At 40.4% G+C, this 12,766-nt stretch overlaps 1 protein-coding gene across 3 annotated transcripts in view; it reads right to left on the reverse strand.

Annotated features, from left to right (window-relative positions):
* Nucleotides 1-12,766, reverse strand: part of LOC139751400 (protein phosphatase 1 regulatory subunit 21) — a 321,946-nt gene that overhangs the window by 221,570 nt on the left and 87,610 nt on the right. For all 3 annotated transcript variants that reach the window (XM_071666786.1, XM_071666784.1, XM_071666785.1), the window contains exons 5-6: nt 4,988-5,146; nt 4,366-4,573 (exon numbers count right to left, since the gene is read on the reverse strand). In XM_071666786.1, the coding sequence (XP_071522887.1) occupies nt 4,366-4,573; nt 4,988-5,146 (367 nt within the window). The remainder of the gene's footprint in view (nt 1-4,365; nt 4,574-4,987; nt 5,147-12,766) is intronic.

Here is a 12,766-nt window from a genome sequence, read left to right on the forward strand (position 1 = left end):
TCGATAAAAACTTTTCACTGCTTCTAACAACTTGCCTCCCACACCATATATTCTTAATACCTTTCACAAAGCATCTCTATCAACTCTATCTTATGCCTTCTCCAGATCCATAAAAGCTACATTTGCTTTTCTAAGTATTTCTCGCATACATTCTTCAAAGCAAACACCTGATCCACACAGCCTCTACCACTTCTGAAACCACACTGCTCTTACCCAATCTGATGCTCTGTACATGCCTTCACCCTCTCAATCAATACCCTCCCATATAATTTCCCAGAAATACTCAACAAACTTATACCTCTGTAATTTGAGCACTCACTTTTATCCCCTTTGCCTTTGTTCTCATTGCCCTCTTTTTCACCTCTTGCACCTTTCTCTTGACCTCCTGCCTCTTTCTTTTATACATCTCCCACTCATTTGCATTATTTCCCTGCAAAAATCGTCCAAGTGCCTCTCTCTTCTCTTTCACTAACGATCTTACTTTTTCATCCCACCACTTACTAACCTTTCTAATCTGCCCACCTACCACGCTTCTCATGCCACAAGCATCTTGTGCGCAAGCCATCACTGCTTCCCTAAATACATCCCATTCCTCCCTCACTCCCCTTACCTCCTTTGTTCTCACCCTTTTCCATTCAGTACTTAGTCTCTCCTGGTACTTCCTCACACAAGTCCTTCCCAAGCTCACTTACTCTCACCACTCTCTTCACCCCAACATTCTCTCTTCTTTTCTGAAAACCTCTACAAATCTTCACCTTCGCCTCCACAAGATAATGATCAGACATCCCTCCAGTTGCACCTCTCAGCACATTAACATCTAAAAGTCTCTCTTTCGTGCGACTATCAATTAACATGTAATCCAATAACGCTCTCTGGCCATCTCTCCTACTTACATACATATACTTACGTATATCTCTCTTTTTGAACCAGGTATTCCCAATCACCAGTCCTTTTTCAGCACATAAATCTACAAGCTCTTCACCATTTCCATTTACAACACTGAACACCCCATGTACACCAATTATTCCCTCAACTGCCACATTTCTCACCTTTGCATTCAAATCACACATCACTATAACCTGGTCTCGTGCATCAAAACTACTAACACACTCACTCAGCTGCTCCCAAAACACTTGCCTCTCATGATCTTTCTTCTCATGCCCAGGTGCATATGCACCAATAATCACCCACCTCCCTCCATCCACTTTCAGTTTTACCCATATCAATCTAGAGATTACTTTCTTACACTCTATCAAATACTCCCACCACTCCTGTTTCAGTAGTAGTGCTACTCCTTCCCTTTCTCTTGTCCCCTCACTAACCCCTGACTTTACTCCCAAGACATTCCCAAACCACTCTTCCCCTTTATCCTTGAGCTTCGTTTCACTCAGAGCCTAAACATCCAGGTTCCTTTCCTCAAACATACTACCTATCTCTCCTTTTTTCTCATCTTGGTTACATCCACACACATTTAGACACCCCCAATCTGAGCCTTCGAGGAGGATGAGCACTCCCCGCATGACTCCTTCTTCTGTTTCCCCTTTTAGAAAGTTAAAATACAAGGAGGGGAGGGTCTCCAGCTTGTAGATCATATAAATTCTCTCATAACTTGTCGGACAAACTGACCCTGAAGAGAAACAATGTTTTGCTGTTGATGAACAGTAAATGCCAACAATCTACAAATATTCAAAGAGCAACTTGATAAACTTCAGGAGATGGGGCCCCACATATGTAGAATACTCTTCAAATACAGTAAAAATATGAAATTACAAATGGGTAATAGCACCAAAAACCCATGCTTACACACAAAAGCCATTAACAACAACACTACAGAGGGTTAACTTGAACCTTACTTTCGAAAACAAACTATCAGAGGTACTACTACAAACCAAGATGTATACACATAAAGGACAAAGAGTGCTCATCTAGTTATTACATATTCAAATGTTGCCAAGTATAATCAGTGATGGAAGTCATTTACTGCTTATAAGCTTTAGTGCAAAGCAAAGCAATTGCTATAAATTAACTGAAACAGATGCATATAAGCAAAGACAGAATTCATGTCATCTACATTGGGTCTCGGTAGTCTGTTAACAGCTGAATTCAAAGGGTATTGTAAATCACTAGACATTTCCCAGCAGAAAGCTAGAGTTCTATGCATCTCCATTCTGTTGATTTATAAAACAAGCAACATCTATAAATCACATATGCATATCTCAGTATTCTGATGTTCTATCCTGGTAGGGTGAGGCTTCTGATTCACACCCAACTGGCAAAATAAATGTGCTCTATGTCAGAAGTTTAAAAGTCTAGAACAGCATGAAAGATAAGTGCAAAATGTTAACTTTGTGTCTAGCCTCATTTGGTCATGAGAGACTAGCCGGAAGCCAAAAGTGCAAGGGTAATCCAGTATGGGAGATGCCATTTATCAATTATTACTTCTGTAACATCTTAAAACTTTTAAGTGCACCTTAAACCTCAAAGTACAAATCACACATATAATACCAGTATCTAGTGGAAATGGGCTTGTAATCACTGTGACTTATCTGATGCTTGCCATTCTCTTCTCATACCTTCATGTTAGTGAAAAGAGACTATCATTGGCTAGTAACATGCCACAGTAGCCTGCAAGTTACATATGTTTACAAATAACTTTGTTAGGCTGCTTTAACCCTATCCGTACATCAGGCTTATTACCCAGAACCCATATTCTGTGTGGTTGTTCTGGAAACTAAAAACTAAGTATTTCTCATATCATAAGTTAACTGTGGTAGTGAACAGAGTACTTATCTCTGATTACAAAAAGTGAATAGAGAATGTATTCTAGATTAAAAGAAGCACAAAACTCATTTGGATGCAACTATTTATACCAGTGCTATGATGCATCAAGACATGCATTACATTAGCTAGCATAAAGTCATTATCACCACATATATGAGTACACTATTGCATTTCTCTTATTACTATTACACCAATACAAAAATAGGTATTGATGTCTGAGTTAGCATGTATAAATTTATGAATATCAATTTTGCATGATATCAATGCAATATTATCCATAAAAAGTCCATGGATTTTCCTCCACTGTTGTGACAGTGTAATACTGTTGCACTATACTGCTCTTTCCAATATCGTGAGAATAACTAAGATACAGAAGGGTTAAATAACTGATTTGATGTATGGGAGCATAGAACATTAAAATTATGTTTACCTTCCAAGACCTCCTATGGCATATTTTGAAAGTGGGAATCCCTGTATGTTCTGTATCAGCAGTGTATGGAAAAAAATGAGATACCATATACGTACCATCTACAGTGAGAGGGTTAAATCAATCCTTGCATACAGACTTGCATAGTAAAGCTGAATTTTACAAACTCACCAACTGACCTCTACAACATGTCACCCTACTGGGGTACTAACCAGCAATGCTGGGTGGAGTATGCTTTCTGCTACTGGGCCTACATGAAAATGAACTCTGCTATGCAGAAAGCTAATTCATGAGTTCCTCAACACTGGCATTTTCAAAAATCATTGACTGTGGTTCCTTTCCAAGTCATCTGGAAAATAAGGCAAGGCTACATCTTCATCAAAACTGGTCAGCTCATGCAAAGGATGCTTCAAGGCCCCTATACATCTACTGTTAAGGTGCAAACAACCTAGATAATTACATGAGCATGAATAATGCATCAAAGATAACCTAACTAATCTTCATGCTTTAGCTCAGAAGTGCACTTCCGAGGAACCTTTGCAAACTTGGAGAGGGGCATTACATTGGTGTTTAGCACATAAGACTCCAAGCAGGTTAATGGTATCTCTTAAAGGATTATGACAACAAGACAATAGCTACCTCATAACAATGATCATTAATGATTTTTAGTTTACTGCACAATCAGGTGGTAAATTATTCATACAATCTTTTATCACTGAATACACATATTGTAATGCTCCTGGCTCACTTTTGCAGTAATAAATAGAAAATGATAAGCGTATGGGCAATTTCATTTTCCTTCATGCTCCAAAAATGTAAGTGCACTGATTCCAAGTATTTTCTTCAAATGAAATTCATATTCATGAGCTACAGCTACACATGACAAACATATGACAATACAAACACCAGCAATATCACAATTCCTCCCAAGGCAGGCCAAATAAGATAAAAAAATATTTTAATATATGCTGTACTCAATACAGGAATGGTGGTGCAATTTTCTTACATTCCTCCAACAGCTACCCAGCATTCAACTACATCTGCCCTTCAAAAGTCTAAAATTGCTTAAACTTTGGCATTATGACTAATAATTACTGCTTCACTGCTTCTACATCTGCTGCACAGAAATTTCTTATGCTAAAATGATAGAAACTTACGTTTCTTAATGGTGTGATGAGAAGTCAACGTAGTGTGCTGGCTTTCATGCTGTGGTAACTCAGTGCTACTGTCAAAGTTTTTGGTGGTATTAGAAAGCTTCTCCTGAAGTCTGCTGATTTGTTCCTTAAGTGCCCGTAGCTCTACCTCCCTCTGCTGGGCCACAACCTCTTGCCGCACCCTCTCGCTTTCCAAATGATCTACAGTTTCCTGGAAAAACTAGGCTTTACTTCTAAATTCTACAAAACATTTTTGAGTAATAAGACACAACAGATAAAAAGTCAAATCCTCTTGAAAATAAAATACCATTCTCATTTTCAAAATGCTAGAAGCATTCCAAAAATATATCAAATTCTACAGCTGCACTCCCAACCCAAAAGGCAAAAGGTTACTCCCACAGTCAAAAGGGTTAGAAGGTACCATCTCCTCTGTGTAAAACTGGACCATTACTAGTAGTACAAAGAAGTTGAGCAAAACAAGCCATTCTTGCTGAGGACATTGCTGTCCCAAGAAGTTTACTAAGTTAATTCAAAACACCTCATCACATAAAGCCTACAATGGAGTAGGGATAACATGAAAGAATATTCTCATTAATAACAACTTTCTCACACAAAAGCAACTTACATTTGCTGATTTTTCTCGAAGTTCAAGCATTTCTTTGTATTTCTGTGCTTCTCTCTTGGCTACTTCCAAGTGAGTTTCAAATTCTGAGAAACGCCTTGTGAATGTTGTCTCAATTTCCGCTAATTCAGATTGTAATCTGGCATTTTCTTGAATTTTGGACTGCAAGTAAATAAACAAGTAAATTCAAGTATTCAACAAATAGTAAATAAGCACCAAAATACACAGGCCTTGAAGAAATACTTGTATTCACATCATCAAATACCTATAAATATAACTACCATAGCACTGCATATCAGTTAAACAATTTCATCATATTACAACACATAAATCCGGACTAGCCAAAAGTAAAACTAAAACAAATTTTCAAAAGTCCTTGTTTAAATGAAGCCCAGTGCATATCAGTCAGGAGCACAGCCAATCCTAGTTACTTAAGGACGTTAAAACCATAAATGTCATGGATATAGCTTCTTTCTGACTACATGGCCTTCTTTCCCTTACAGATTATTACTTTAGCCATATCCATACTAAAGACCTGTTCAACATCCTATGCCCTTTCACAAAAGATTAAGCCATTTTTCTATTACATAAAATAATAACATTTGTTTATGGATGGGATGGTTAGGTAGGTGAATGCAAGAGTTTTGGAGAGAGGGGCAAGTATGCAGTCTGTTGTGGATGAGAGGGCTTGGGAAGTGAGTCAGTTGTTGTTTGCTGATGATACAGCAATGGTAGCTGATTCAGGTGAGAAACTGCAAAAGTTGGTGACTTAGTTTGGTAAAGTGTGTGAAAAAAAGAAAGCTGAGAGTAAATGTCAATAAGAGCAAGGTTATTAGGTTAAGTAGGATTGAGGGACAAGTTAATTGGGAGATAAGTTTGAATGGAGAAAAACTGGAGAAAGTGAAGGGTTTAGATATCTGGGAGTGGATTTAGCAGCGGATGGAACCACAGAAGCGGAAGTGAGTCACAGGGTGGGGGAAGGGGGCGAAGGTTCTGGGAGCATTCTAAAATGTGTGGAGGTGAGAATGTTATCTCAGAGAACTAAAATGGGTATGTTTGAAGGAATAGTGGTTCCAACAATGTTATATGCTTGCAAGTCATGGGCTACAGATAGGGTTGTGCGGAGGACAGTGGATGTGCTGGAAATGAGATGTTTGAGGACAATATGTGGTGTGAGGTGGTTTGATCGAGTAAGTAATGAAAGGGTAAGAGAGATGTTTGGTAATAAAAAGAGTGTGGTTGAGAGACCTGAAGAGGGTGTGTCAAAATGGTTTTGTCACATGGAGAGAATGAGTGAGGAAAGATTGACAAAGAGAATACATGTGTCAGAGGTAGAGGAAACGAGGAGAAGTGGGAGACCAAACTGGAGGTGGAAGGATGGACTGAAAAAGATTTTGAGCGATCGGGGCCTGAGCATAGAGGAGAGTGAAAGGTGTGCAAGGAATAGAGTAAATTGGAATGATGTGGTATACGGGGTGGACATGCTGTTAATGGATTGAAATAAGGCATGTGAAGCATTTGGGGTAACCCAAGAAAGTTTTTTGGGCCTGAATGTGGAAAGGGAGCTGTGGTTTCGGTGCATTACACATGACGGCTAGAGACTGAGTGTGAGTGAATGTGGCCTTTTTTGTCTTTTCTTAGTGCTACCTCACACATGCAAGGGGTGGGGGGGTGCTGTCTCATGTGTGGTGGGGTGGCGACGGGAATGAATGAAGGCAGGAAGTATGGATATGTACATGTGTATATATGTACATGTCTGTGTATGTATATGTATATATACGTTGAAATGTAAAGGTATGTATATATATACGTTGAAATGTAAAGGTATGTATATGTGCATGTGTGGGCATTTATGTATATACACGTGTATGCGGGTGGGTTGGGCCATTCTTTCATCTGTTTCCTTGTGCTACCTTGCTAACATAGGAGACAGTGACAAAGAATAATAATAAAAAGAAAATCATTATTATTATTATACATAACTGCTGTTTCCCGCATCAGCGAGGTAGCACCAGGAAACAGACAAAAAATGGCCCATCTACTCATATATACATACATATACATAAACTCGCACATATACATACATATAGGCAGACATCATACACACATACACATTCATGCTTGCCTTCATCCACTCCTGACGCTACCCTGCCCCAAAGGAAAAGAGCATCACTATTCCCCGCTTCAGCAAGACAGCACCAGGAACACATGCAAATAGGCCACATTCATTCACACTCAGTTTCTAGATGTTATGTGTAATGCACCGAAACCACCGCTCCCTAGCCACATCCAGGGCCCACAGACCTTTCCATGGTTTACCCAAAACGCTTCACATGCCCTAGTTCACTCCACTGACAGCACATCGACCTCGGTATACCACATCATTCCAAATAACTTTATTCCTTGCAAACCTCTCACCTTCCTGTATGTTCAGGCCCCAATCACTCAAAATCTTTTTCACTTCCACCTCCAATCTGGTCTTCCACTTCTCCTTGTTTCCCCCACCTCTGACACATATATCCTTTATGTCAATCTTTCCTCACTCAATCTCTCCATGTCCAAACCATTTCAACACACCCTATTCTACTCTCTTAACCATACTCTTTTTATTTCCAAACATCTCTCTTAGCCTTACATTACTTACTCAATCAAACCACCTCACACTACATGTTATCCTCATGCATTTCATTTCCGACACATCCACCCTCCTCCACACAAACCTATCTATAGCCCATGCCTTGCAACCATATAACATTGTTGGAACTATCTATTCTTTCAAGCAAACCCATTTTTGCTATAAGAGATAATGTACTCTCCTTGCACACATTCTTCATCGCTCCTAGAGCCTTCACCCCCCTACCCACCCTGTGACTCACTTCTGCTTCGATGGCTCCATTTGCTGCTAAGTCCACTCCCAGATATCTAAAACACTTCACTTCCTAAAATTATTCTCCATTCAAATTAACATCCCTATTAACTTCTCCCTCAACCCTACTGAACCTAATATAACCTTGCTCTTTTTCATGTTTACTCTCAACTTTCTCCTTTCATGCACTTTCCCAAACTCAGTCACCAGCTTCTGCAGTTTCTCACTTGAATCAGCCACTAGAGCTGTATCATCGGAGAACAACTACTGGCTCACTTCCAGGCTCTCTCATCCCCAAACAACTGCATACTTGCCCCTCTCTCCAAAACTCTTGCATTTACCTCCATAACCACCACATCCAAAAAAATTAAACAACCATGGGGACATCACACACCCCAGCTGCAGACTGACATTCTCTGGGAACCAATCACTCTCCTCTCTTGCTACTTGTACACATAGTTGACATCCTTTGTAAAAACCTTTCACTGCTTCTAGCAACTTACCTCCCACACCATATACTCTTAAGACCTTGTACAAACCATCTCTTTCAACCCAATCATATGCCTTCTCCAGATTCCTAAATGCTACATACAAATCCATCTGTTTTTCTAAGTATTTCTCACACATTCTTCAAAGCAAACACCTGAACCATACATCCTCTGCCACTTCTGAAACCACACTGCTCTTTCCGAATCTGATGCTCTGTGAAAGCCTTCACCCACTTAATCAATACCCTTCCATAAAATTTCCCAGGAATACTCAAGAAACTTATGCCTCTGTAGTTTGAACACTCACCTTTATCCCCTTTGCCTTTGCACAATGGCACTATGCATGCATTCCGATAATCCTTGAGCACTTCATGATCCATACATACATTGAATACCCTTATCAACTAATCAACAACACAGTCACTCCCTCTTTTCATAAAGTCTACTAAAATACCATCAAAACCCGCTGCCTTGCCGGATTTCATCTTCTGCAAAGCTTTCACTACCTTTTCTCTCTTAAGCAAACCATTCTCCCTGACCCTCTCACTTAGCACTCGACCCCAACCAAAACACCTTATATGTGTCACACTATCATCAAACACAATCAACAAACCTTCAAAATACTCACTCCATCTCCTTCTCACTTCATCATTACCTATTATTATCTCCCCACTTGCCCCCTTCACTGAAGTTCCCATTTGTTCTCTTGTCTTACACACGTTATTTACCTCCTTCCAAAACATCTTTCTATTCTCCCTAAAGTTTAATGATACTCTCTCACCCCAACTCTCATTTGCCCTCTTTTTAAACCCTTGTACTTTTCTCTTGACCTCCTGCCACATTCTTTTATACATCTCCCAGTCTTTTGCACTCCTTCCTTGCAAGTATTCTTCAAACGCCTCCCTTTTCTCTTTCATTAACAACTTTACGTAAATTCTTCATCCCCGCACTCACTACCCTTTCTAATCTGGCCACCTCCCACCTTTCTCATGCCACATGCATCTTTTGCACAAGCCAACATTGCTTCCCTAAATACATCCCATTTCTCAAATTCTAAAAATAGAAACAGAAGGAGTCAAGCAAGGATATCTCATCCACCTGGAAGGCTTAGACTGGGGTGGATGTAACCAAAGTGAGAAGAAAGGAGAGACAGGTAGTATGTTTGAGGAAAGAAAAATAGATGTTCTGGCTCTGAGTGAAAAAAGCTCAAGGGTAAAATGGAAGAGTGGTTGGGAAAGTCCTGGGAGTAAAGTCAGGGGTTGGTGAGAAGATAAGGGATAAGGAAGGTGTAGCACTACTCTGGAAGCAGGAATAGTGGGAGTATATGATGAGTGCAAAAACGTAAATTATAGATTAATGTGGGTAAAACTGAAAGCGGATGTCAAGAGATGGGTGATTATTGATGCTTATGCACCTGGTCATGAGAAGAAAGACCATGAAAGGCAAGTGTTTTGGGAGCAGCTGAGTGAGTGTGTCAGCAGCTTTGATGCACAAGACCAGGTTTCAGTGATGGGTGATTTAAATGCTAAGGTGAGTAATATGGCAGTTGAGGGTATAACTGGTGTACATAGGGTATTCAATGTTGTGAATGGAAATGGTGAAGAGCTTGTGGATACTTTGTGTGCTGAAAAAAGACTGGTGACTGGGAATACCTGGTTTAAAAAGAGAGATATACATATGTATACGTATGTGAGTAAGAGAGATTGAAGAGCCTGTGGAATTGTGTGTTGAATAAAAGATTGCTGAATAGGAATACCTGCTTTAAAAAGGGAGATATATATAAGTATACATAGATGACGAGGAGAAATGGTCAAAAGGCATTACTGGATTAAGTGTCAATTGACAGGAGTGTCAAAGAGAGGAGTTTGGATGTTAATGTGCTGAGAGGTGCAGCTGGAGGGATGTATGATCACTATCTTGTGGAGGCAAAAGTGAAGATTTTTTAGAGGTTTTCAAAAAGAAGAGAGTGGTGAGAGTAAGTGAGCTTGGAAAGGACACTTGTGTGAGGAAGTACCAGGAGAGATTGAGCGTAGAATGGTAAAAAGATGAGAGCAAATGACGTAAGGGGAGTGGGTGAGGAATGGGATGTATTTAGGGAAGCAGTGACGGCTTGTGCAAAAGGTGCATGTAGCATGAGAGAAGTGGGAGATAGGTAGATTAGAAAAGGTACTGAGTGGTGGCATGAAAGAGTAAAGTTGTTAGTGAAAGAGGAAAGACGTTTGGACGATACTTGCAAGGAAGAAATGCAAATGCATGGGAGATGGAGAAAAGAAAGCAGAAAGAGATCAAGAGAAAGGTGCAAGGGTTGAAAAAGAGGGCATATGAGAGTTGGAGTGAGAGGGTATCTTTAAACTTTAAGGAAAATAAAAAGATGCTTTGGAAGGAGATAAATAACATGTGTAAGACAAGAGAACAAATGGGAACAGTGGTGAAGGGGGGAAAGAGGGGAAGTAATAACAGACAGTGATGGAGTGAGGAGACAGACTGAGTATTTTGAAGGTTTACTGAATGTGTCTGATATTAGAGTGGCAGATGTAGGGTGTTTTGGTCGGGGTGGTAAGCAAAGTGAGAGGGTAAGGTAGAATGCTTTGGTAAGCAGAGAAGAGGCAGTGAAAGCTTTCAGGAAGGTGAAATCCAGCAAGGCGGCAGGATGGTATTGCTGTGGAATCAATCAAAAAAGGGGATGACTGTGTTGTTGATTGGTTGGGAAGGATATTCAATGTATGTCTGGATCATGGTGAAGTACCTGAGGATTGGTGGAATGCATGCAAAGTCCCATTGTACAAAGACAGAGCAGATAAATGGGAGTGTTCAAACTACAGAGGCATAAGTTTGCTGAATATTCATGGGAAACTATATGGGAACACATTAACTGAGAGGGTGAAGGCATGAACAGAGCATCAGATTGGGGAAGACCAGTGTAGTTTCAGAAGTGGTAAAGATGGGTGGATCAGGCATTTGCTTTGAAGAATGTGTGCGGGGGAAATGAGTGATCGGGGCCTGAACATAGACAAGGGTGAAAGGCGTGCAAGGAATAGAGTGAACTGGAACGATGTGGTATACCGGGGTCGACGTGCTGTCAATGGATTGAACCAGGTCATGTGAAGCATCTGGGGTAAACCATGGAAAGTTCTGTGGGGCCTGGATATGGAAAGGGAACTGTAGTTTCGGTGCTTTATCACATGACAGCTAGAGACTGAATATGAACGAATGTGGCCTTTGTTGTCCTTTCCTAGCACTACCTCACGCACGAGGGGGGAGGGGGTTGTTATTTCATGTGTGGCGGTGTGGCGATGAGAATGAATAAAGTCAGACAGTATGAATTATGTTCATGTGTATATATGTATGTCTGTGTGTGTATATATATGTATAGGTTGAGATGTATAGGTATGTATATTTGCGTGTGTGGGCGTGTATGTTTATACATGCATATGTGGGTGGGTTGGACCATTTCTTTTGTCTGTTTCCTTGCGCTACCTCGCTAACGCGGGAGACAGCGACAAAGCAAAATAAATAAATAAATATATGGGAGCGGGGAGCCGGAAACCCTCCCCTCCTTGTATTTTAACTTTCTAAAAGGAGAAACAGAAGGAGTCATGCGGGGAGTGCTCATCCTCCTCGAAGGCTAAGATTGGGGTGTCTAAATGTGTGTGGATGTAACCAAGATGAGAAAAAAGGAGAGATAGGTAGTATGTTTGAGGAAAGGAACCTGCATGTTTTGGCTCTGAGTGAAACGAAGCTCAAGAGTAAAGGGGAAGAGTGGTTTGGGAATGTCTTGGGAGTAAAGTCAGTGGTTAGTGAGAGGACAAGAGCAAGGGAAGGAGTAACACTACTCCTGAAACAGGAGTGGTGGGAGTATGTGATAGAGTGGAAGAAAGTAAACTCTAGATTAATATGGGTAAAACTGAAAGTAGATGGAGAGAGATGGGTGATTATTGGTGCATATGCACCTGGGCAGGAGAAGAAAGATCATGAGAGGCAAGTGTTTTGGGAGTAGCTGAGTGAGTGTGTTAGTAGTTTTGATGCACAAGACCGGGTTATAGTGGTGGGTGATTTGAATGCAAAGGTGAGTAAAGAGGCAGTTGAGGTTATAATTGGTGTACATGGGGTGTTCAGTGTTGTAAATGGAAATGGTGAGGAGTTTGTAGATTTATGTGCTGAAAAAGGACTGGTGGTTGGGAATACCTGGTTTAAAAAGAGAGATATACATAAGTATATGCATGTAAGTAGGAAAGATGGCCAGAGAGCATTATTGGATTATGTCTTAATTGATAGGTGTGCGAAAGAGAGACTTTTGGATGTCAATGTGCTGAGAGGTGCAACTGGAGAGATGTCTGATCATTATCTTGTGGAGGCGAAGATGAAGATTTGTTGTGGAGGTTTTCAGAAAAGAAGAGAGAATGTTGGGGTGAAAAGAGTGGTGAGAGT

This window comes from Panulirus ornatus, chromosome 11 (genome assembly GCF_036320965.1).
Source record: "Panulirus ornatus isolate Po-2019 chromosome 11, ASM3632096v1, whole genome shotgun sequence".
Taxonomy (NCBI): Eukaryota; Metazoa; Arthropoda; class Malacostraca; order Decapoda; family Palinuridae; genus Panulirus; species Panulirus ornatus.